Consider the following 27,218-nt stretch of genomic DNA (forward strand, 5'->3'; position numbering starts at 1 on the left):
AAAAAGCAACTTGAGCTCTAGTTTGATAAGTGAAGGACTTCACTTTTGTAATTGGTACTTCCTCTGAACAACAGGTGGCAGTCATGCTTCATAACCTTTGCATTAGTCTTTAAGAAACACTTGGCCTACATTTTCAACAAGTTCTCAAGATGTGAAGGATATTATTATAAATAAGAACATATTTCTAGACAGATTCTTTAGTTATAATAATCTATAGTAAATTAAATGTTTTTCTATCTGTGAGTTTTAAGATAAAATAATCCCAAACTGGGAACTTTTTGCATTGCAGCAGCATAAAACAAAACAAGGCATTGCACATAATTAGAAATGAAAAGAGTAGAAATAAACAATTATAAACATATACAAACATCTCAAAATAGAAATAGGAATAGCCAGCATTACAGAGTAAAACACAATATATACAGTTGAGTGCAGAGAGTGGAGTATTAAGTTAAATATAAGTGTAAAATATAAGTCCAGTAAACAGAGAGAAACTATGGAGCTGAAATATATTTCTAACTGGTATTTCACTAGTGGGAAGCATTTTTTATACAAATATTGTCTTTTTATTATTTGGATTGAACCACACATGTATTTATGATTTAACACTCACTTCACCAACACCTAGTCTGATGACTGATTTGAAATCTCCCCCTGTGTAAGCCCATTTCTCGCATATCCCATTTTTCCCTTAGCTCAGAAGAACCAGTAAATCACAGCCTTGTCTCTAAATGTTGCATTTAAACTGATTCTATTCCCAGTGTAACAATTTACAATTCACTTCTATAATCCCTTTTCTAATGATAGATGAGGAATTCCCTAACAGATGATAGAGACAGAGCGAGAGTGGAGAAAAAAAAAAGATAAAGGCATGCAGATGGATGATTTATTGGCTTGACAACTTTTACGGGCTCATGTAGCGTTGGTGGGCCAGCCGCAGTAACCCAATTCCTGCAATAACTAAAAGAAATCAAACATTCCTTTGAGATCCCAGCTTTTCCTCTCGCTGACTTTCACTGAGACCTCTCTGAGGATTTTCCCCTTATATCAGCAGCACTCTGTTTGCCTCTTTGTGTACATGATAAAAGCCTAATAAATACTTTCCAACCTCCTCCTTGTTGTCCCACCCTAGGGGCAGTGGCTATCAGAGGCCTTCATGACCCATTTGTCCCGAGGGTTTGTTGGACCATAGCTGGAATACACACTCTCCTTTGATCCCTTCCACAATGCACTCAGACGTTGTTAGCTTCAGATTAGATTCCCTTCAATTTGCATAAAGCCTCCTTTAGTCATTGCAGAACAGACAGAGACTCAGGGGGAAAGGAGCATTCAGCCTGAACAGTAACTGCCTTATCTTTTAAACGGCATAAAAGACAATTATCGCATCATTAAGAATCATAACTGAAGCTGTGTATAAGTTTTTAGGATTTGGGGAAAGCCTTACAGAAAGTAACATGTAAATGTAAGTCAGCTAAAGGTAGATAACTTTAAAGGAATAGCTTAATGTTTTGAGAAACCTTTTAATGAATTATTTTTGCCTCGAATTAGATAAATTTGATTCATGACTCAATCGTACTTGTACATTATTGGGCTGGATAAATGATTCAATTAACCTGGCACAGACAAGAAGCAGGAGCGATCAGCTGGCCTGGCTCTGTGCGAAACTAGCACCTCCAAACCACACATTTTGCCCATGCACTTGAAGTAACCATTGATTTGCCACTTGCATAGAACCAGAAAGAATAATCATCCAAGGGTGAGGAAAGTGGCACCAAAAATAAGAGCTGTCTCGGATATGCAATAGTTTAATGAGCGTATCTTAGGCTAAAGCTAACGTTTTGGCTTGCTCTGCAGAGGAGTTCACAATACTGCAGTAATCCAACAGAAAGTTCAAGCCTAGTTCCAAATATACATGTTCTCTGTCCCACTGAAATTTGCTGAGGATATGGATTTCACAGGAAATGGAAATTTCCTGCATCTGCTTGTCCATGCCTTGCAAAATAAACTTTCCAGTATAAACCAAGGCTAAAAACTAAGCATCGTCTGCGTGTTGGCCATGTGCATGCTATCAGTTGTTGGTCTTTCCTAAAGCCAATCTATCCAACCTACTGACACATGGACACCTGTAAAGGGACACCCGCTTGGACTGTCCTTCTAGTCGACGTGCCTAGGACACTGACGAATTGGTTGGACGGAATGAAGTGGACCTCTGAGTATCGCTCAAGTTTGGGCTAATCGCTAATCAACCTCAAAACATTCACACACTAGGGAGATAAGGTGTGATCGTCTGGCTCACAACATGGACGTCTTTCGATGTATCAATCTCAATCCAATCATCCCTGAGGGCAGTATTCAAGTATGGCTGAACCACAGAGATCGAACCCACTTCAAGCTGGATGCTATAGCCTTAAATACGTGCTTTCCAGACTGAAAAAACCCATAATAAGATTGCTTTTTTGTACAGAGATTGAAGTCGTGATGATTGGCCGCAACTGACATGCAAATCCACTTTCATCGTGCTTAATGACAAATTGTGAGATCTTATGACGAGTGTTTAACAACATAACATAAGCATAAGTAGCTTACGAAAAGCTTTGAAACTAACACACGAAGAAGCAGTTCAGACCATTTCATCTGGCGTCAATCATCAGGTATCCCATCTAGCAACAAACAATAGCCTGCGAAAATGTAAATTATTCATTCATTATCCAATTTTTTTTTATTTTACATATATTTTTAGAATAACATTAAAAACGCAAGTGATTAAGTCTGGATTGTTTATATTATCCTTCAACAATCTGTTTCTTCATTTCTATATGGTTTAGCTTTGTATGATAAATTAGATCGATTCAGATTGAGTGTGTTCAGTGGTTTTTGGACAGCTTTTTATATTCATGTTATCGTGAGACTGATGCAGCAATGACTGAATGAGCTGAATTCATTTTTTCAACAAGTGTAAACAAGTGTTAAAACCTTGGATATCCGTTTCGAAGTGCACTCAGACGTTTAAATGTTAGCTTGTTTAATGCTGAACCCTGATCATCTGTGACAGTGGAAAGCTCCTTTAGACATTTTTTCAGAACAGAATCATGACTTACAGGTGACCAATATGGATCACAAAATTTCAGCTGCATTATGAGCTGTGAAATGCTTCTAATTTCAAAACTGGTCAAAGCTTAATAAGACAGTAATTTCTGACCCATTAGTTATGCATTTGAGAAATGTCCAGATAATGAAATTGTCTGTGTAATCTGTTATCTTAAAGGGTTATTAACATGTTGTTCTTCCTGCACAGCCTACCCAGGCACCAACTCTCGCCTTAACCACAAACATATTACCACCAAGTGAGAAAGCTACTGATAGGACAATCCCCTGGTGTGTGGTAGCTGTATGAAAGTAGGCACCAAAAAATAAGAGGCCATGATTCTCTGGATATTGTCAATAGTTTTAATGAGCGTATCTGTAGGCTAAGCTAACTGTTTTGTGGCTTTAGCTTCATTAGCAGAGAGAGGTATCACTATAATGATGTAACTCACAACAAGAAAGTTCATAAGCCTAGTTCCCAAATATCACACTGTTCGTCTTCCCACACTGAAATTGACTGAAAGGAATATGGATTTTCACCAGCAAATGGAAATTTCCTCTGCATCTGCCTCTGTCCAGGCCTCTGCTAAAATATCTCCAGTATAAACCAAGGCTAAGACTTAAAGCAGTCATTGTCTGCAGTGTGGCCATGTGCACTGCTATCAGTTGTCTGGTCCGTTTCCTAAAGCCATCCTATCCAACACACACACACAGACACACATGTAAAGACACCCCGCTGACTTCCTTCTAGTCGCGTGCCTGGCAACTGACGAATTGGTTGTGCTGGACATGGCAGGCTTGAGTAACCTCTGACGTTCACTCAAGTTCTGAGGCCTACATCGACTAATGCACACCCAAAACACTCACACACTAGTGGAGATAAGGTGTGATCGTCTGGCTCCACAACAATGACATTGTCTTCTGTGTATGTCTAAATCTCCAATCACTCATCCTGGGAGGGAGTTTATTTCAAGTCTATGGCTGAACCACAGATGGATCCGACCCACTATAGCTGAACTGCTATAGCCTTAAAAATCACCGGGCTGCTTTCACGACTGAAAAAATCCCATTAAATAATGATTGCTTTTTTGTACAGAGAAAGAAGGTGTGATGAAATTGCGCCTGCTAACTGAATGCAAATCCACTTTCATACGGTGAATGAACAAAATTGTGAATCATTATGACGAGGTGTTTAACAACATAACATAAGCATAAGTAAGCATTACCATAAAAAGCTTTGAAACTAACCAAAACGAAGAGAGCAGTCAAGACCAATTTCATTTCCTGGCGTCAATCATTCATATCCCACTCTCAGCAACAAAACAAATCAGCACATGCCCGAAAATGTAAATGTATTCCATTCCATTAATCCAATTTTTTTTTATTATTACATATATTTTTTAGAATAACATTAAGAAAGCAAGTCTGATAAAGTCTGAATTGTTAGTATCATTATCCTTCAACAAACTGTTTCTTCCATTTCCCTATAATGGATTTTTCAGCTTTGTATATAATATTTAGATCCGATCTCCAGATTTGAGGTTGGTTTGGTTCAGTGGTGTTTTTTGGACAGCGTGTTTTATAGCTTCTATGTTTCCATCTGTGATGACAGAAATGAAGCCAATGACTGAATGAGCTTGAATTTCCCAGTTTTTTCAACAAAGTGTTAAACAAGTGTTAAAAACCTGGAATATGCCAGTATTTCTGAAGTGGACACTCATCAGTTTTAAAATGGTTGCTTGTTTGAACTGCCTGAGACCCTGATCAGTCTGTGAACAGTGGGCAAACATCCTTAGACATTTTTTCAGAAAAAATCATGACTTACACAGACTGTCTAACACATATACTGCGCATCACAAATTATTATCAGCTGTCATTATGAGCTGTTGAAATGACTCTCTAATATTTCAAACACTGGTTCAGAGAAGCTTAAATCGAAGACAGCTAATTTCTTGGACCCATTATGTTATGCTGTTCGGAGAAAATGTTCCCAGATAATGAAATATTACTGTCAATCCTGTTTTATCTTGACTCCGGCTGACACACAGTCGGATTTTCCAACAGGTGCTGCTATGTTAATGGGGCAATTACAATGTCAAGTGGTGGCAGTGCTACTGTAACCGACATCCTTGATCTAGCAATCTGCCTTACATTCTTGTCACAGGGCTGAAAGTGTAATATCACCATCTGTTTTGGGACTTCCTGCAGTACTGAACTTCTTGTATATCTACCAATTATAATTACATAACTATTTATTTTAAATTATTTTAAAAAACACTGGGATTATTCAAAAATTGACAAGAAGGTGGATAGGGTTACGGTTAGGGTTAAGAGCTTATACCCAGGATCAAGGGCGATACACAGTGCATGTCTTAAACCATAGTTTTTACAAAAATTCACAAAATGTTGACAGAACATGATTTTAGATTATTACTCACAAGTATTCCAACCCTGTACTTGGACACTCCAAAGTTGAGGTGCCACTCCTTTTTCTTGATTATCTTTGAAACACCTTGATTGGAGTACACCTGTGGTAAATTAATTTAATTGGACTTGATATCGAAAGGCACACATACCTGTTTATGTAAAGTCTCAAAGCTGACAATGCATATCAGAGTAAGAACCCCAGCCATGAGGTCAAAGGAACTGCCTGCAGAGCTCAGAGACAGGATTGTGTCGAGGCACAGACCTGGGGAAGTCTATGAAAACATTTTGCTGTATTGAAGGTTGCCAGGACCACAGTGGCCTCCATAATTCTTAAATTGAAGAATGAAACAACCAGGAGTCCTCCTAAAGCTGGCTGCCCCGCAGAAAGAAACAGAAGAGAAGGGCCTTGGAGAGATGTGATCAAGAACCTGATGGTTGCTGTGGCTGGGCTCCAGAGATCCTGTGGAAAAAATCCGGGACGACAACCACACAACTCACAGCAATCTAACAATCAGCGTTGTATGAGTGGCCAGTAGGAAGTTTTTCCTCATGGAAAGATGCACAATAAAGCACCTAAAGGACTCTTGACAAAAATATTTGCTGGTCTAATGAAACCAAGATTGACATCAAGTTTAGGAAACCAAGCATTGCTCATCATCTGCACAGTACCATCCCAAAGGCTGGTTCAAACAGTTTAATGAGCTGCAAGGCCTACGTGCTTATTGTTCAGAGGCTTAAATGCAAGTTCAGAGATAGGGATAAAATGGCTGTTACTTAATTTTGGCTGCCAATGCTGAAAGAAAGGATACAATTTATGGCTTGATTACAGCAACAATTTGTAAGGCAAAATGGGAATGGTGAATTATAATGTTGAACAGTATGTGTTCGCAAGAGGGCCTTTTAGGTGACGTGCTGCATCAGCTTTGTATTACACAAAACATTACTTTGCTCTATCATTGAAAGCCATCGGGTTTTAAACCAAACCAACCTTAATGAAAGTGTAATTTGCAACTTTCTTGAGCGCTAACAGTGTGAGTCACAATGACAATATTTTAAAACATGATGTCAGAATTTAAAAGTGGCCTTCAAAGGGATGACAAATCACCAATAAGATCTAAGATAGCACACGTTTTCCTTTTCTCCGCCGGCACAGGTCTGGAACTCATTTCTGTCCGTTTTCAGATAAGGACATGAGTAGCACTTTTTGTGACACTCTGCAGGTTAGAGCCAGTCACACAAAGAGCCCATTCAACAACCAAGGCAGAAATATCCTTTCAACGCAGATGCCATCTCTCCAGCCATGTACGGGACACTCGAGAGAGACGTGGCAGTAATACGCTTGGAAACTTCTTGGCAGCATGCAGCCAGACATAGCTCAGGTATGTGTGGCCGACAAAAGAGGGAATAAAGCACAACAATGAGATGAAATGTAACAGCGCTCAGGACTAAACCGCTAAAATTGAGGTCAGATTTATTAATGGCTACTCAAGGGAACGTGATGGTTTTCAGCTTAATCACATTTACTCATGGTTTCATGCGCAGACACACACCATGTTGGCAGAGTCAAGAGAACGCTCGGCAATTAGTGCGAAAATCTTTTGCTAAACCTCTTTTCATCGATCACACCGACATTGAATGAGTTTACTGGCTTGCGCTCAGATTTTCGTGTCACATTAGTGATGTCAAGTAGACAGTTGTGTGCATCTTGATGCCAAATCAAATACATCATTGCTTAGGTGGAGTGTGGCATTGTGCAGTGGGCTCGTATCAAGGCTTGTGCAAGAAATTGAACATAATACCAAGCAGCTGTGAAAGGGATTGTATAATTACAGATAAACTCAGACATCTCACATTTTGGATCCCCCAAAGCAACACCCAAAAGGGCGGTCTGTTAACACAACGTCCTCCCTTGCTGCATTACGATAAATTGGGGAAATGAAAAGGAAGCCTCTCTTAATGAAACATGATGGCTAGTAGTGGGTTTTTTATTTACTTTATTTTCCTTTTAACCGTTGAGAATTGAGTTAAAGTCTCACAGGTGCAATTGAAACTGATGAGGATGTTACAGAGAAGGTCCACTGGTCTTAGTTTTATATGAAGCATAACAGCAGGACTAAATCAATATTAATCTGCAGTGTTGGGATCAGACTGGATAGGGGTCTGGCATCCAGCTGCTAGCAACTTGTCGGAATAGGTTCCATGTGCTGTCCAGATTGGCCGCACTGTACAGCTGTCAGTGGTTGGTAAAAATAGAGGGTGTAAGAGAATGAAAAGACAGTCATGGTGCTCTGTTCTGACACCCTTCAGCAGATATGAAGCACATCTAATTTAGCGGTTCTTCCATACACTTGGCAGCGTGTGGGTATAATCTCCAGTCACCTCAGTGACACCAGGCATCAAGAATAGTGGGGGGGGGGGGTTAACAGTGAAATAGGACACACCCCCTCCAGCTATTTAGAAGGCACTAAGCTTTTCCCTAAACACTTATCACAAGATGTACGAAAAAACACGTAGTGAAAGGGATTATAACTTGATACTAATTTCAGTTATGATGAAGGCGAGTAAGGGTTGATATCAGTTGGATTTTCCTCCATTCAGTGGAGAGACTGGTAGCCAATAGTACAAGAGCAAAAATGGGTTTCGAAGTGATGGCAGTTGTCTTATACATGTTGTTACTCAACTTTAGTGCATTGATCATTTCGTAATAAAAAAACAATATAAGTTTGTGTGTGTCCCTTATTTACCATCCACCCTGTCATATTAGGATAACCTCGGGCCCTAACAAGGGTTCATAAAGCATATGTAGTATATAATTAGGGTGTGAAGGTTTGGTAGTTGTTGAAAAGGTGCACACTATCTCCAGAGCAAAGACCAATCGGCTCAGCGACAGTGCCAAGTTGAATCACAGCTGTCAGTTTCCAGTCAGCAGCTGGATTGCACCTGGCTGTGTATCAAACTCCCAAGGTGACAGCAAGACTATGTTGATATCACAAGAGGGTGCTAGTCACCACATGCCCCACCAGCCTGTACTTTCAGGGAACTTAGTTACTACACAGTTTCCCACTCAAACTCAAGGGTGAGAATGATTATGGAAATCAGTCTAAATAGTTGTGGAATGCAGGGCCTTTATTTTCAACAAAATTAAATACATACACAATGATATTCAAACAATTTCATCGTCTCCCTTGACCGTTGAAAATCTACAGTAGATACCTAGGCTAAGCTGCCCACATACTGTAGCTCTGTGTACTTTCTGTTATTCATCAGTCGGTTTATAACTATTTTCTACTTGAACCCAAGCCATTCGGTAAGTGCACCAGACTCATTCAAAGAATTTAAAGATCCCTTGTTCTTAAACAGAGTCAATATAAGCTTTTATCAGGCTCTGTCTTTGCCAGCAACCTTGTCAGGCTTTGGCTGAATCGGCTTGATGCCAATTACTTCTGGAAATGTTGAGGACTTTTGTTATTGTTCTACGGGCTTTGGTCCAATTGTGATATTAATATTGATGCATGACATAACTGTCGGATAAGCATACTTAATTTATAAACATTTCTAGGTTATGTTTTCTCTTTCATAGACCCATACACCAAATCTAATCTAAATCTAACTTACCAATTTGATTTGGGCAGTTATAAAGCAACTGGCAAGTTTAACAAACTCCCCACTTGTGTCTGTTTATCTTTACTATGAAAACTAATTTCAAGCCACTACCATATTCAAAAACACAAAACAAAACAACAGCAAATACATACATTTGTATGTATGTTCTCTGTCGCTTACAGCATACAGTAAACACATACCTGCCCAATATGCATGTTCTGTTCTTCTTCTTTGGTGTTATTAATAGATCTGTAACCCTCGGACCTTTCAACCAGCGTCAAATTTGTAATTTGATGCTGGTTGCTTTTCAAGGCAATGTCCTCAATGCAGGCTCTTTTTCTGTTTGCCCTTTGCCGTCTTCACACAAGGTGGTGATGTTACACTACTAGGGCTTGAAGGTAAATAACTTATAGAATGGAGTTGAACAATCAGGTAACTTGATGTTGAGATAGTGTCAGTTGGACTCAACATGTTTGGAATTCTTACATCGGGTCATTTGTGGAAAGTCATGCTTTATTAACTATCTTGTCTTTAGGTATCCAATATCAACTGTCACAGTATCGCAGGGCCAAAACTTTATTGGAGTTTTTCAGAAGTCATTGAATCTAGCTTGGTTTTAGTATTAGGGATTGATAATTAGCTTGACTGTCATTTACGTTTTGATTTCACTGATCCTCTAAATGGCAGACCAACTGACCTATTGACAACATTTCCATCCATAGACCCTGACCACTAGCAACTCGTCACAAACTCACAGAGAAGATGTCATGGGTGAGAACCTGAATTAAAAAGAGCTTAATTTATCGTTATTCAATATGTAAATGTTTAAGATGTGGTTGTAGTCTCACGTTATGTTGGATTGATTTTACCTCAACAACAGTATAATGTTCATTTAATGTCCAATTGGAGGACTTAGGGGAAAACTTTATGTACTCAAAATTTTCTTTCAGTATGTACCAGTATGAATGCCATGAACAGATGATTTTCCATTAAAGGAAAACCATTTCATAGTGTAATGGCCAAAACCACTAAAACATGACTGATTTATTTTCTCCCAAAAATGACACAGCAGGAACCGTAAAATTTGATTGAAAAGGATTCAGGGTTGGACCCAAGTAGCAGTCACAGGAAAAGGTGAGCAGTCATTGTTGGTTATGGCTACAATTACCTAATATAACAACCTACGAATACCAAGAATCAGCGCTGCATTTGCACACAAAAAAACTTCAGCAAAGAATTTCCATGGCTTACACTGGAAATCACAAATACAACTTCCAAGCATCTAACAAAGCTTTACACAAGATCCTTAGCTTTTCACCTATTCCTGCGAAATGAATGTTTAGCCTTCAGTCATTTAAATTGTTTTCGTAACTTTCACAATACTCACTGAATCACTCCAATTTCCCACAAACGGAATTACATTTTTCACTGAAAACCTACATTCTGATCTGGAAGAGCCAAAAACATAGAAGCTAGGATTTGTCCGGCTTGTGTCTTTTTTTTAAAACTGTTTTTGAATCACAGTGATGACGACATAAGTCTTCAGAGGTCAAGACTTCCATTATAACTATACCTCTGCCTATTCTTTATATGGGCTGTTGAAAAGCCCCAAAAGGTGCACACTGACAAGTCAATGAGTCATCCATTTCACTTTTAACAATCTGTTGACATTTTTCTTGGTCATTTCTTTCTGTTAACCCCAAAAGAACACTATCACAAATGAAATCAAAAGTTTGCTATCAAAGATATAGGGGCCCTTCTAGTTCTGCTTCTGCCAAGGAGTTAGGTCATTCCACTGATGCTGCATGCGAGGATTCACACAGATTCTTGTCTTCTGCATGGACATCAAAGGTACAAGACCGAAGTGACACTGACAGAGGTTTTTCTTTTTAAACCTATAGAGATGTGATCCCTCTGAGCTAATTTCCAAGCATGAAGAGGTTTTCTGGCCACCAGGGAAAAGCCTATGAAGGTGTTCAGCTCTATATTTCTGTCTCACCATGGCAGGGGGAAGCATTATGGAGGAAGAAAGAGGAAATGGGCCAGCATGTAGCAGGGGGTGGGTGTAGTGTTGAAAGGCTGGCTGGTGTCCAGAGTCCTGCGTGGCATTGTGTGAAGGACAGGCTCCGGATGATATAAAAGGTTCTGCCCTTACACATTTGTTGTTAATTATCTGTTAGGAGGGTCCGATTGTGTGCATATGTAGATAGACCACAAAAATTGTGGATTCTGGCATCATTAAGAAGACTTATGACAAAAGTTGTACGGCCAAATAACTTGATTCTTATAAGAATATGTCTCTGTTTCACAAAAATTGTTCCATCATAGTTTGTGATTTCCCCTCCAATTCCTTTGTGATAGGAATGTTTTGTGTACCATTAGTCAAAATTAGTTGAGGGAAAAATAAAGCGTTTCCTCAGGTTCTTTGGTTTAAAAGTAAATATTCCGAGGCCATGGACTGATGCATTTTTGACATGCAAGCGCAGAGGAAATTAACTTTGACATTAAATAAAACGTTCTGCTGCCAATCAGAATGGGCTTGAAATAGATAAACAAACAACACTTTGAGCATTTTATGATAGTTTTGTTTCTAGATGGAAACTCGCAAATCCTTAACCTTGCAGGCAACATTTCAGTTGGACAACATCTTTCAACATTAATGTGAGTCAAGTAACTTTTTAACTCCCTAAAAGCCTTTTTGTCAGTTGTTTCAATAAAATCAATTTACTCTGGAATTTATTTAAATAGAAAAACATTTTTCCCATCCACCCCAGGAGGTCCCTGGGGTGCAAGTCCACCAATAAAACATCTTTAACACCACTTTTTGATGGCCCAATGCTAAATCTGCCATGAGCTCATTCTTTATCTTTCATCAGAAACAGGGTTTTTATCAACCTGTTGGCCTACAATCATCAGCCATCGCCCAGCAGAGTTAGGAAAACGTATCCAAGATAAAAATCTATCTGATCTAAGAACTGGGACAATAAGATATGACAGACACTATTCATCACCAATTTATCAAAGGCATAGGACACCTTGTTTTTCAGATTAATCTACTGTGTTAAAAACTAAGATTCATCAGCATGCATACATTTATCATCAGTTTAAAGCTCCATGTCTTAATCCACACCACTCATAATAAAATATCTCAAATCTCTCTCATCTTATTTGTTCCTAAGGGCAGTTTTAACCATTGTTTTTTGTTGCAAATAAGAGCTCAGTGTTATGGTTAATATTATAGTCTGGTAAGATGATTTAAAAAACCTTATGAAAGGCATAACAGAAATTCTGTTGCAAAGGCCTGGTCAGCTTTTTATTTTTTAGCTTTGAATGTTTAGCTCAATCCAAAGCTATAGAAGTCATTTCAGATATGCAAAACTAGTGACTTAGTATTTCACTCTCTCACTGGGACACAGCCGGGAATGTTCCACAGCTGTCTGCCCATCTGAGAAAAGCTGGAAGCGCTCTGCCACTCCAGGCCCCAGTTCTCTCAACTGTTAGACCACTAGGAGCAACAAACACACCAGAGAGAGCGGCAAGTTGGTCAAAGCTCGATGTCACAGAGGTCAAGTACCATGTGGTGGTTCTTTTGCTCCCCATTTGCTTAATTAGTTTCCATTTATTTTGACTTGGTAATAGCTGCTTTAGTGCGTGACAGGTTCACAGACACAAACTCAAATAAGCACCCTCCCTGGTGTGTCCTGGAGGGCCTTCATTGATTGTGTTTAGTGTTGGCCTGCTGACCCATCCAACAAAGTGACATGATGTAAACCATTGGTGCGCTTCTGGCTTCATTTGACGTGACATACCTCTGGTAAACATATAAATAACATGGCCAAGTTTATAACAATTATCCACCTTTGGACTAAATTCCTGACATAAAATTGATAAGGTCAAATGATCACTTGTGTGAGCACAAATTACTCTGATTTAAAGGAATCAATTCATCAATTGTGACAGTTTAATGAGACATTTGTTTCTGATCACCAACTGAGGAGTTCACCTCCAAGAAAAAACTCAATTGTCTCACCGCGTAAAAAGTGTGGGGGGGATGTGAAGGTCTGGTTTGTTGCACGGTCAATGTTTTTGACAGAGCACTGAAACATACCCGCCCAAATCACCAGGTGAATAACTGCCAGTTTGCAGGGCGACATGTTAGACACGCTCTTTTGCTATTTGAGCTTTAATAGGCAGCTAATAGCCCTGCTTTCTGGGAGGTGTTTAAGGTCCACGCTATACTCTGTCACTCACTCCCCTGACCTCATTGTGTTTCTAATGGTTGAGGCAAGCGTGGCCAGACACTGACGCAATGATGCCGCACAGGCCGTTTCCATATTCAGAGAATTTGTAGAAAAAGCTTCTCTGATTCCTAAAACGGATTTATTATACTTCCTTAATCTCTATAATTTAAGGATATAAATGTCTTGAGTTATCGGAGGATCTTGCGGCGCTATCAACATTTGGAATATGTTATTTATTTATTCATATCACTTTGATACTGCACACAATCCCACGCACTTGCTAAGTCTTCAGTTCTGCATAATATCAACTGTGTAGCCAGAGACAGAAATGAATTGCTTGGATATGTGACATTTAACTTTATGAGAGTGCATAGGGATGTGGTCATTTTTGTTGGGTGCTTTATTCCATATGGTTGCCATAAAAATATAATCTTACAAGCTCAAACATATTATTTCAAAGCATTATAAATCCCATTTTGGCACAGTAGCAGGTTTGGCACAAGTCAGAAGAAAATCACTGCCGGCTATCGCTGCTTAAAGCGTGCGGTCACCAGCTGATATTTGTGCTAAAGAAGATGGCACCCTATATGGTAAAAGCATGTAATGTCGCTTTATCATTTAAGTTGAATGTTTTGATGCTGACTTTCAATCAAGAGCTACAGAAGATATCCTTTTTGAGGCAGTTCAGCATGTTGTTATCTAGTTGTGACTCATGCGCTTCTCAAACTGCAACAGAGTTTATTAAAGGTTTAATTCCGTTGTCATGATGACAGCCCCAGCTTCAATTGAGAAATGACAGACGATGTTGATCGCTATCTAATTCCTCCATCAGATTAGCCTCTGTGAACTTTTGTCAAAGTCACAATACAGTGTGGAGACAAAAACCGAAACGCTTTAAGGAACCTTTGTGTTACATGGAGAAGTTTTGATGAAATAACTGCAGGAATGGGAAACTTGATGTGAAAATGAGGAAAGGGTCAAAACCAGCAATTCCACTGGAAACATTGTTTTTTAACCCAGTTTATTTTTGCTCCAGTCTCATTTTGCATGTTGCCATTTCATCATTATGTGAAGCAATACAAATAGAAACTTGGTGAGATATGAAAATATGGAAACGTGTTTTTGCAATGCATTCATCAAAAGTAGTGTAACCTAAAACAAGTTAATGACCCTCAGGTGGTGACAGCACACCCTGCATACCTTGCCAGGTGATGACAAAGAGGATTTACTTTTGATTAAAACGTTTTTTTTCAAAACAACTTTCTTTTTATATTCTTTGCAGAGACAACATTGATGGTGATGTATAACTTAAATGACACAAAGAAATGATAAAATGTCAATATTTGTTGGCAGCAAAAACTGGATTGGTGAATCAACTAGATGATAGATGCAGAAGTTGCAATTTGGCATTTAGTGGTCTCCCTTCAACAAGGAACAAGCGACTGACTAAGTCATAGCGGCAGACAATGAGAATTACTGCGAGTCACTTTTACGCTGTCATCAGGTGATTCAGATCCAGTAGACTTAGAGGAGGCAAAATTGAAAACAGACCATTTTGTGGATCTGGGAAAGTGGTTAGAGCCAAGATGTAATGACAGAAAAAGTAAACTTCCCTCTACTCTTAAATGTATCAAGCCAGCAAATTTGTTTCTCAAGTTGCACATACATTCGTATAAGAAAAACTCCCACACAATTTAAGGAAGGGCTGTGCTATACCAGATGGGTCATATCAGAATGGCTGTTGGGCTTCAGAGAAAAGGTTTTTTTTAGTGTCATCAGCATAACAACCAAATACAATGTGAAAATATGATTGGTGCCCTGAGGCACTCCCCACTTTATGAGGGATAATCTATCTGAGTATCGTATGACCAAAAACAGATGAGGCGAGAAGGTTAGCAGATGCAGATGCTTCTGTTTGTTTCTGAGACCATGAAAGAGAGACTGGTCTCCTGGGGCTTGATGGCTGTGTGAAGTTGATTTTTTTCTCTAAAGCAAATATTTAAGTCTTTAGCACATGAGACATGACTGTTGCCAATATCTTGGACTAAATGTGTTATTTCTTACTCACAATAGTCAACATGTTTGTGCCTTATTGCTCTGCTATTACAGTTTAGTAAAACATAGCCAAAAACAAAGATGCAATAATGATGCAAGCATTTTTCATTCTACATGTGTCTTCACTACTTTTTATGAACTGTTGTAAGCTTGCAAACGACGTTTTCAATAAAATCTTTCATTAACATTATTTAAACAAATAATTGATCGACTTTAGGCCAGGAAATTTTTTTCTAGAATCTTACAAATCAAACCGGTATTCTCCACTGTGTCTGCCGCAAGTAAGCTGCATTACACGTCTATCGCTTTATCATTTGTAACCCAGCTTTGAGGATAGCTGTTGCATCAAGAACGTTTTGTAACGATCCATCTTTTCTCGGGGGGCTTTACTTTATGCACTACCTGACACTGCAAAGACTTCACGGACATTCTTTGGCTCTCAGCAAACTAACCCTCTGTCCATTAAAGGATTACTATTATGACAGAATCGACCAAACCCTGCTCTCTCTGGTGTTGGCTGTGTCATCCCTCATAATAATCGCAAACAGAGCTGTAAGAAGGTGTAGGTGGGAGGGACAGTGAAGTACAAAGACCAACACTTGTTCAACAGACCTCTTATCTAACTGCTTTCCCTCCATCCTTCTTGCAGTACGCTATGAGTCAGTTGAGGGGAGTGGGTGCTGAAGTAAAGCTAGAGGTTTAAGCAGCCCCTTCCCCATTCATCATCATCTTGCTGGTAAGAATGCCATGCATCATCCTAAAAGAAAAAAGAGAGACAAAGACATAGAGGGCTATAAAACACAGGAAGTGTTTGTGTGGCAAATTGTGTTGCCATCCGTTTTCAACACTTTTATACTTTTTATGTATGAGTCATTTAACTTGATGGGCAACATGCAATTGAAAAGACCAAAGGCAAGCAGTGACTTATTTATTGCTCTAGCATGTATGATCTCATACCAAACACACTTGCACACTAACTCAATATGTATTGTTGATTCCACAGGCAGGTTAAGTCAAGAAAATATCACTGCGCTGATGTCATGCACTTTTCCCACGTCAGGAGGACCAACCCGCCCCATTACCACAGAAGAAAATACAACAAGACAAATGGCAGCAAGCTGGCCATGCATTAAGTGGAAGAGAGCAAACAGCACTTGCCAGGGGTGAAATTAGCAGAGTAAGTAAGAAGATATAGCTCAGCTTACTGTGTCCCCTCTGATGTATGACACTGAACAATGTAGCCTGTCTGAGGCCAGCAAAAAGGGCGTCTGTCAGCGTCATCATGATGGATGTCAAACAGGGTTCCAAGTAGCCAGGCTAAATTAGTTATCGCTAATTAAAACTGCATTACTGCCTTCCCCACAGCAGATCAGGTTCCATTGTTTGATAATGTTATGGAGCGCTTTCAAACACTAAGGCGAGAATGTCATGCGATAGCCGCAGTCCAACTGGGTTGCTGTGACTGACAGAAAAGCATGTTTCTGTTTATAACCAACATCAGATTGTGTAATCCTACACATATTATGAAGGGAACGTGATGATATCAGCAGTCATCTGCTTGTATAAGGTATCAGCCTGCTGTTGTCTACAATGTTAAACTTGACTTTATCTGATGTAGCTGTAGAGGATGGAGAGTGTACATACACAATATTAGCTAAAGGCTGAGGAATGTGATGGGTGAGGGTCCTAAAGTTACTGATTTGGCTTGGAAAAAACAGCGAAATGATTAAAACACACAAAGAGTGGACACTCCATACAATAACACATGAGTAAATACATCAGACACCATGCAGGATGAATTTGATTAGCATGCTTGCTGGAGACGATAAAAGCCCCCAACGTTTTAGAGATTCTGGGAAAAGACGACTTGTTTAGACCAGCGAATTCACCCAGACGAACATCCTTATGCAATTAGACATTATGATCACTACATTTCACTGACTGTCTGCTTTTGGTTGGACCAAGTGGTATAAATGGCTGTTATTGTCGAAAGAGCAGAATATATTGTAATGCCTTTATTCGTGTGTGTGTGTGTGTGTGTGTGTGTGTGTGTGTGTGTGTGTGTGTGTGTGTGTGTGTGTGTGTGTGTGTGTGTGTGTGTGTGTGTGTGTGTGTGTGTGTGTGTGTGTGTGTGTGTGTGTGTGTGTGTGTGTGTGTCTGTGTGTCTGTGTGTCTGTGTGTCTGTGTGTCTGTGTGTCTGTGTCTGTGTGACCAATTGGGCACCAACAACAAAACAATTGTGAGTTTAAGAAGGCAACATGGCTACTGATCCATTAAATGTTTCTGGAAGGAAAAGTAGATCATGTCTTTCTGTGACTGTTTAATTTCAAATGTATTCCGTTGTCGTGTTCTGCCAACTACACAGTTTATTTAGCTCTCTAGATTAGTGGCAGAACAGACAGTTGCATACACAAATTAGCATTGCAGATATCTTGACTGAAGCCAAACCCTCTTCTGAACCATTCAAAAACATTTGCAGCGGCAAAGGTTACATTTTGTTTGTGTACTTGTTTTCACATGGGTTTGATTTTGAAAGTGAATTGAAAGCAGGGTTTAATTGACTTGATTGTGACAAATTTGATCTCAGTGATGTGCAGAGAAGGATTTCACCATACACAACAGAGACAAAGTGAAAAGTGTGATTGAGAAATTGGAAAAGTACACATCAGATGGGACCAGTACCAGTAATATACAGCACGTCATAAGGAATATACAAATCAATTTGAACTTTGAGATAGAATTTGATACAATGATAAATTAGTAAAGCACAGGAAAAACAAACCGCAAAAGTTGTTGGAGGGCTAAACTCGAAAATGGATCCAAACCTCTCATCTTTCTTCTTTTCTTTCTTTTTCCCTTTGTCTGTTTCTATTGTTTGCTTATGTTTGTCATTTATTTTGTATCGCTACCATGGTGCCATAACCCCAACTGCAGGACCAACAGGAGAGTGGTTACCTTGACCACGGATGCCTCTTTTTTTCTAACTTCTTGTTTCCTTTCTGTTGCTCACACTGATGGAGGAGAAGCGAGAGTGAAATAAGGCCCCTTGAAGTAAGAAGTGGAATAAAAGATTTAACATCATACTGACAGACAGAAACCTCCTTCATTTTCCGTTCACCTTGGCCTGAACTTTGCCTTGTGAGGCGAGGATGGGAGAAATTAAGGCGGGACGAGGATTGTGCATGGCTTCCTTGACAGAAGATAGAGGCCATGCCTGTGGTGAGTGTGGACTGGGAAGCCCGGGGGGATAACGAAGAATGACAGCCACCTTGTGCTAATGGCTCTCAGTGTCACTCTCAGTGGTCTCACCCTGATGACATCATTGCTCCAAGCAGGAAAATGTCACAACAGCTTATTCAGGAAATCCATCAAATCATCTTTTGCTGCAGCAGAATTTAGTGCGGGCCACTATGGGTGGAGTGAAACCAACTTTAAAATCTCTTAGCACTGTTTGTTTATGTTTTATTTGTTTCATACTGAAAATAAAAAATTAGATAAACTTCCATTGTCAGTATTTTTTTGACTTTTAAAAGTTAAGCTAAAAACTGCTTTGAGCTTGATGCTTATTGTACCTTACCATTGTGCTAACATGCTCATGAAGAGCATGTTAACATGCATTGCAAGTGTAATGTTTACTATGTTCAGCATCGTTGAGCATCTAAGCATTACAATAGTTTTTATCCTGAGGGAAACATGGATGCCTGTACCAAATTTTACTTTTATACAGCCAATGGCTGTTGACATGTCAAAGTGTTAGACAGACCAACTTACCTTTAACCAAATCATTTTCAAAATGTTGAATTTTTGTTCCTTGGAGATGGGTCTGTAAAGAATTAAGGATTTATTTTTGAACACCAATCTCCAAAGGCGTAGCAAAGAATAGCTGTTCTTATTGGGCCTCTGTTTAACTATATAATCAGCTGAATAACAATGTTTTCCTCCTAATCCTTTTATGTTTGTCTCTACAAGGAAAACCGTTGGAGGTTGAGCCCCAGTATTATTTTCCAAAAAGGATTTCCGTAAGCAGGCTTAAAACCTGATCTTATTACTCTATAGGATTATTGCAAAGTTGTTGAAGTGGCGTCAGAGAGTCAGCCACCAGTGTAACTCTTCACTGCCTTCACATGCCCGTCCACATATCAACTCAGGTAGAGTCCTTCACAAAACAACATTTACTCAAAGCACACACAAATGTATAAATCCTTAACTCTTACCTTTAAAGCCATTGAGTGTGAAAAGTGAAGCCATCACTCAACAAATTGCTAACAAGGCTTTTGTGCGTGAGATTAATGGTCCCTCGAGGCCCCAGCAGACCGGACTGTGGATCTTTCAGGAAGAACTCTGGTTATGACAATAATACACTATAGAGACCCGTATTAACACTTGCAAATTCATTCAGCATTACCATGACACTGAGTTTCAATGTGTGTGTCTGTGTGTGTTCATGTGTTTCCGTATGCATGTGTGTGTGCGTACACATCTTTAATCACCATCACCATGACAAACGGCAAGGCTTAGGGGCGAAAGAAAAGGTGCCATCAGTGTTTTGGCTGGGTTGTGCAACCGTTTAATCAAATTCAAATATTCAGACTTAAAAGAAACGGGCAAGCACTGCGAGTGCTGAAGCTATTCAAGCATGCCTGAATGAGTTGCTGAGGTTTGTCTTTGGAGTCAAAAGGAACGCTTTTTGCCTTTTACATCGAGAGACAACTGCATTTATAACCCAGAGTGTGCTTTGTGTCCTGGCCAGGAACAGAAGAGTAAAGAAACACATTTAATAGTGATGGCACATATTGCATTTGTCAAAAATTTAAAAATAAAATGTTTCGGATTTCATAACTTTCAAGTATTTTTCATGGCCAAAAAAGTAGCTTTTATATAAACATAACTTTACTCAGATCCATAGATTTTGTTTAGGAAGTTTGGGGAGAAAATACAGTATGTGTGCATGTGTATTAGTATTTATGTCACATTTCTGGGATATACAGCAGGTTGAAATATACCATAATTTCCCTTTAATAACCAACAATAATAACAAATGTGCATGTTTTTAAAAAACTGAAATATGCATCTGAGTTATACTCAAATCATTGTGTAAAGGGTATTCGGATAAAAAATGTTATCAATGTATTTTTCTACTTTGTTTTTAGGTGAAAAGGACAAATGTGTATTACTTTGTTACATTTTATGTCACAATATTGTTAACCAGGTTATTTTTTAATTTGGGGCTAATGTGTATGTGCTTGTGAAAGTGTAAAAATTACTGCTGTTTGGTAATATGAGTTTGTTGTTTGTAAAGGGTATGCCATATTAAAAGCTAGGTAGTGTAACAGGACCGAAATCATACTTGGCCTTTATGCTAGCTGTTCTGAACACGTATGTTTAGCCTGTTTTCTTCTCTTTTTAAGGCAAATACTTTCGGTTGATAACATGGAGCTGCTTCGACTGCTGCTCATTGTTGCTTGTGGATGCCTTCATCTTGGTCTGGACTCTGACTTTTGAATGTTGTGCTTTTCCAAGGTAAGTAGCATTTGAGGAAGCTTAACTAAGCAGGTTTATATTGTATTTGCCCATTTATTATTTATTTTACAAGAGCTCACTTACTTTTCTGCCGGTACCAAAAGACTTGGCAGTGCCTTGCATCCTATCCTTCAAAGTCAGTGGTTTTGTATGTTTTTGTGACATGGAAGTCCTTATTGGACCTAAAGAATTATGTTTTTTTCCCCACTACCTAATGGAAATGACTTTCTTAAGTGTATTTAACTTCTATGCAACCGCCAGCACACGAGGAGTGACTGGAATAAGATCTCAAAACTCTGATCTCCTATGTTCTCGCATCGTGCATTCAATTTTAGATCACATGCGGAAGGCAGTGTCTTTCTGATTGATGTTAAGTTATACAACATGTCCTCCCAAACTTTTCACAAGTAAAACATAAGCAAGATTCCCATGAAAGCCAGCTGCCTCAAGGCTTCTCACAACTGACATGAACCGCTCTGTATTTGGCTGTCACCATCAAAATGATTATTGCATTTCAACAAAACTGGATGTGTGTTGTGGTCATAGCACAGGAAGTACAAGACAAATAGCATGGGACAGCAAGGGTAAGCAATTGATTATACTTTTGTAGATTTGAAAACAGGATTTTTTTCTCAATAAGTTTACATTCCAGAAAAAAATCAGATCTGAGATTACCCCACTCAGTTACCGACTCATAAATACAAACAGCTTGTGTTTCCGCATAAGTTTGTCTATGTGAGCTAAGCCAATGCTATCTGTAATACAGCAAAATATGATCATATTTACTTGGATGTTGCAAAGTAGTTTTGGACATATTTTTAATGAATAGCATGGATCCAATTTGGTTTCTGTATGCCAATGCAGAAAACATCCCCTTTAGGTTCTGTTGACACGCCTGTGAAACTGTCTGTGTTTTCACAGCACATAATTGACTATGATAACTCGTGGGAGATTATCTCTTGATATTCATGTTATCTTTGGAACAATTAGTCTCAAACAAATCTAGACAAAACAATTTATTATTTCTAGCAGACACATGTTTTTTTCTGGCTGAAATGAAACTAGCTAGTAGATTTCTATCAGTTCTAAATAGCTAGCAAATATTAGTTACATTTTAATCATTTCAGGCGACTTTGGAGAAAAAAGTATTACATTTGGTTACATACAGTGCATGCGGTTGAAGAGTAGACAGAAAATATCACTTAATTCTTTCACACCTTTTTTTTGCAGATTTTTCAAAAGTGATGAGTAGTTTGAATTTTTTGCACACTTGAAGGTTGCACTGGGGTGGCAGTAACCTCCCACTCAGTTTCCCTTGGACACAGTAACTGCCCCCCATGTAAGGGCACCACCAAAGTACGTCAACCAAAGACAAGCGCTCCAAGAGATATTTGCACATGCTTTGTGTCTTGGCCAGTCTGGGTTATTCGAGGGTTTTGTTATCTTGGGTCTCCTTCATGCATTTGTTCACACCGCCCCTCGGCTCCCACACAGAGGGCCCAACTTTTTTCAGCCCCCTGCTATCACTGAATACACACACTCTATCAAACACACACATGCAGGATCGAGCAGACATTTTTAGTATAGCATATAAGCATGAGCAGGCACATGGAGACGGTAAACACTTGTACACATTGCCACTCATAAAAGGAGCACATGCACACTCGAGCATATCCACTGTCACACACATTTGGATTTTTTGGACCAGAAAAGGAATGTTGAAGTCTGGCCAGAATTCAGAGAGCTGTGTCTCCCAGAATCAGAGATTTAAATGGACTGTCCATAACAAGGACTTGACCTTTGACCTGATGCCTTTCAGCGCTGTGTTTCCTCACTCTGCTCCTTCTTCTGGCCTAATGATGGAGACACATTCCTACTTCCACTGCTCATTCTTGGATTTCTCTTCTGTTTTCTTGAAAACATGACAACAGAGTGTGTGTGATAGAGACATACTGTACATTAGATGATTGAAGATAGAGACAGTGCATGTTATGAAGATATAGTGGTTAAGTGAAAGACAAATTAAAGCAGAGCAAACATATAGCAGTCTCTGTAGAATCTCATTCAAACAGAGATTAAAAAATGTCATTACCGTTGATTAATCCAGAAAACACTGAAGTTAAAAGCCTAGGAAAGTGATGTGATGTCATTCGAGCAGCACAGTTACTATTGTTACTACTATTAGTACTCCTTGAGTTTTAGTTGATTTGGCGACACCTGTGGTGGTTGTAATGCTAAGAAGTCCTATAGTTGCATTTGAATAAACAAATGTGTTAATCACTGGGGAAGACATTGACCGACTTGTGTATTTCCTTTGTTGTTTGGGTGTTATAGAAATGTTGTGTATTTTATAAATTGCATCTTTATTTACCTTCTCAAAAAAAGAATGTGCGCTAAATGCATCATTACTGTCATGCATCATTTTCAGAGACCATTTGAATACAGCGGAATTACGACAATCAATATAATTCACTAACCAACACGATCAGTGCAGTGGTTGTGTGATTGAAGTGCTTCTAATGCCACAAAGCTGTAGTTCTTGCTCAAGACAGGTCACCGAGACTATTGCTCGGTAATTATGTTATACTTGTTTTAATTTTCTAAGTGATTGCATAAATCTGTAAAAAAATCCCTCTTGTTGCTTAAGGGTCAAACAGTTAATTATTAACATCCCTTAAACCTTTAAGGTTATTGGGAAATATTGGGCTTCAACCTCATTTGTCATGATCTTAGTTTTCTGTTATCGGGAGGAGACAAAAGAAAGTTGAGAATCAGCCTATAAAAAGCAGTAATAAACCTCCCTGCATCTACTTTTGATATAGCACCTGTCACTGTACAGTATAGAAGGGAGTAGAGTTAAATCTCAGGAGCAGATAAATTAAATGCACACGTTTAGACAAGTTCTTTGTGACAACACACAGGCGAAAACGCAGGTCAACCACATGAGCCTAGAGCCAGCAGAGCCTGTAAACCGATCCTCCTAGTCTAAGCACATCCTCTGTGTTGGGGTCCCTTTGCTGCCAAGCTCACACACACTCGTGCGTGCACACATACTTGCATTCCTCTGCAGGCTCTGCGAGGGGCAGGCGCAGTATGTTTGGCGCTGTTCTTCAGAGTGAGCGTCTCTCTCACTCTCCCCAGTCGTTAAGTCAGAGAGCAGAGGAGGAAGGGAAGGCAGAGAGTCCAGGGGAGGTCTGACGACACCATCTCAGCTCGCCCGGCACCTATTTTAAATGCACAGATTGATCAATGCAAGCACACAGTCTGGCTTTGATTTCCTGGAGACTCTTCAAGATTTATAACAGAGCTGTCACACTGCAAGACATGCGTGGAACTTTCCCGAGCAGGATGAAAACTTAATATACATTTCCACGGTGAGAGAAGCAGTAGCTTTCAATGCTGGAGGTCCAATTTAAGGATGGATGACACAGGCTAACAATGTTCCTCACTACCTTCTGATCCAGTTTTTAAAGGAACATCCAGCTAAACAAAGAAGATAAAGTAACTGAATTCACCTGCAACCTTTACCCCAGGCTGATATGATGCTGTGGTACAACTTTGGCCGGCACTTAATCTCGCTGGGTGCATTTCTGGTGATTGTGAGCTGCGGAGGAGGGGAGCAGCGGAGAGGGCTGGAAAGCAGCAGCACAGGTGGCAGCAGCAGTAGCAGCAGTAGTAGCAGTAGCAGCAGTAGTGGAGGAAGTAGTAACAGTAATTACAGCAACAGGAAACTTCATAAGATCCAGCATGGCCAGTGCACGTATACGTTCATCCTACCTGAGGGAGACGGAGCCAGAGGAGGCGCATGCAGGGAGGCGAAAGCCGGTAGCCCACAGCAAAACTCTCTCCAACGAGACGCTCCGCCAACTGAGCCAGAGTTTCCCAGCCAGAAGATCCAGCAGCTCGAGAACATAATGGCAAATTACACCCAGTGGCTCCAGAAGGTAAGGAGGCATTTTTTTAAGGAGCAATTAAAGTTGACCAACAGACTCAACAGTCCTACTTAAGAAAAAAGATCTGCTTATTGTCTGTCTGATATTGCATCACGTTTTGTTAACAGCAGTTCAAAATTGGAATGCAGTCAAATTGTTCTGGTTTAGTTAGGTCCCTGCTGAAAATGTTATTTATTGAATCGCGTATACAACAACCCTGCAAGGGACCAGCTTTAGTTTCTTTTGAAGTGGTCACGCTGTAGTTTATTTGTTGTGATATTTGTGTTTCCGTGGGTGTGTGGTCTCCGCAGAGTGTCTAGTGTGTGGCTTCTCAAGATAACTTGTTTTGGTTTCTGGATGAGGCTCTCAAACTAAATTCAGGCTGTGTTTGCTCTTTTCTTGTAGTCCCCACATTATTTGTCAATGTGTTCGTCAGAAGTAGAGTCTATGTGCTTTAAAGGGAACAGATTTTTGTTTGGATGATGCTGTGTTACCAAATTCAAAGTGAAATGTCACAGTGACGTCAGTGAAAAAGTGCACAAGGAATGGGGATAGACTGGATTGCAACATATTGTAAATTATTATAAAATCTCAAATAACTTTGGTCCACCTACAGGTTGGCGGTATTTCCTTTGTTGCTGATAATTTACACATTTTAAAACAAGGCTTATATCAGCTTTAAAACAGAATGTGTATTTAATCATCAATAAGACAGCAACAGGATTTATATCATCCCTGCTATGCTGTTATGTAACTGTGTACATTGGCTGATTTGAACTTTTTGTTCTGAATGACTCACAGCTGTCTGATATTCTTTCTTCTCCAGACATTTTGTACTGCTGTGACTGCTGTTTGCCACTATGTAGCCGATGAGTGAACACATCTATTTTTTACAACTCACTCTTTATTTTTCCCTGAGTAAACTACCCTTTAAGTAAATTCCACATTGAGTTGCACGGAGAGTCGGTTATAGAGCAGAGGCAGTTATATGTCAGTCACCCCCTGTTCTCCAGTGTGCTGTCTCTTTAATGGCAGGAAGTCAGAGAGAGAGCCCCTAGAGACACTCAGAGGAGGAACAGACAGAGAAGGAGAATGCTCCCTTTATTTATTGAGGCCAAGGACCTGCAAGTATAACTCAGAAATCCAGACTTAAATAAAACAAAAAAATTGTGAACCTGTTTTTTTTTTTCTGTAGAATAAAACCAACATAATCTTCATTGGTATAGAGCTGATGTGACATAATAACTCACATTTTGATTGGTCTTTAACAACCAAATTACAATTTATTTGTAGAGCCATCAAGGTGTTTGCTATGTTCAAATATGGTTCTACTGTAATGTTAATGGGTTGCAAATTGGGAAGCCATCACTGATATGGCTTGGCAGGCACTTTGCTTTTCTAAGCTTTGAGACTTTGTGTCTCCAAAGAGAGCGAGACTATCTTCCTGAAATGAATAGTTGAATCAAATAAACAAACTTCCAAATTCGGCATAACCGGCTTCTCAACTTTCCAAAATATTGTTCTCAAAATAAGATTAGGAGGCTTGCTCTGTGATTAATTGCTTAAAGCTAATGGTTTATTTTTTGTCTGCAAATCTTTTGCATTTGCAGATAACACCTGATGCATTTGATTGATTACAGTGGGACTGGAAACATGAATCACCCTGAACTTCATCAATACCACGACTCTTTTCATTAGCAATCAGCGTGTCCTCCCCAAATGTGTCTGAGCTACACTACCGTGTGCTTGCTTTTCATTTACTCTCAGAAAGTAAACTTTTCACTCCGCAGGTTGGAGGAAATAGTCGTTCCTCATAAATTACCCAGGCGTTGGTTGCAGTATGTTAAAGCAAGATGTTGATTGAGTTTGTAATTATGAAGGTGTTGTATTGGAGGCGGCTCCACCCTCCTGCAGAGGCAGATTATGTTACCTAAGCACTGAGCAGATACAATTCAAATGAAACACTGTATGAGAGGTATTTCGAGTTTACAGTTCAGAATCTGTGAAATATCCGCTTATCATCGGTACTGTATATTACTGGCTTTATCTCAGTTTAGAGGAGGAATTCAATGTCAATGGTGTATGTCAAGGTTTAAAACATGGTGAACATGTATATATTTACCGTCATATTGCAAAATAGAAAAAAAGAAGGTGCGTTTTTCGATTTTGAGGGCTGAACACCACATGCTTTATCTAATCAAAAAACAGAAAGGCCTGCACCTTTTTTTATTGATGAGTTTCTACAACAGCGTGCTATTTGAAGTCTGTAAACTTGTGTGTTTCTGCATTGCTCCCAAAAGCGATCCATGTGTCAAGAAAGGCCAGGGGTGAAATAACACCGGCTTTATCTTTGCTC

General features: G+C 39.4%; 1 protein-coding gene and 1 long non-coding RNA gene across 3 annotated transcripts in view; both read left to right on the forward strand.

Annotated features, from left to right (window-relative positions):
• LOC134875529 (uncharacterized) overlaps positions 1-16,620 on the forward strand; it is a 40,707-nt gene extending 24,087 nt beyond the window's left edge. Inside the window, exon 3 of the long non-coding RNA XR_010167210.1 lies at positions 16,471-16,620. This is a non-coding gene — a long non-coding RNA (uncharacterized LOC134875529). The remainder of the gene's footprint in view (positions 1-16,470) is intronic.
• Positions 16,621-24,040: 7,420 nt separating this feature from the next.
• Positions 24,041-27,218, forward strand: part of angpt1 (angiopoietin 1) — a 48,641-nt gene continuing 45,463 nt past the window's right edge. The window contains exon 1 of one of the 2 annotated variants that reach the window (XM_063899688.1): positions 24,041-24,874. In XM_063899688.1, coding sequence (XP_063755758.1) covers positions 24,470-24,874 — 405 coding nt within the window. In that variant the 5' untranslated portion in view covers positions 24,041-24,469. The remainder of the gene's footprint in view (positions 24,875-27,218) is intronic. The other variant, XM_063899687.1, reaches the window with a different exon arrangement.

The sequence above is a fragment of the Eleginops maclovinus genome, chromosome 13 (genome assembly GCF_036324505.1).
Source record: "Eleginops maclovinus isolate JMC-PN-2008 ecotype Puerto Natales chromosome 13, JC_Emac_rtc_rv5, whole genome shotgun sequence".
NCBI classification, from domain to species: Eukaryota; Metazoa; Chordata; class Actinopteri; order Perciformes; family Eleginopidae; genus Eleginops; species Eleginops maclovinus.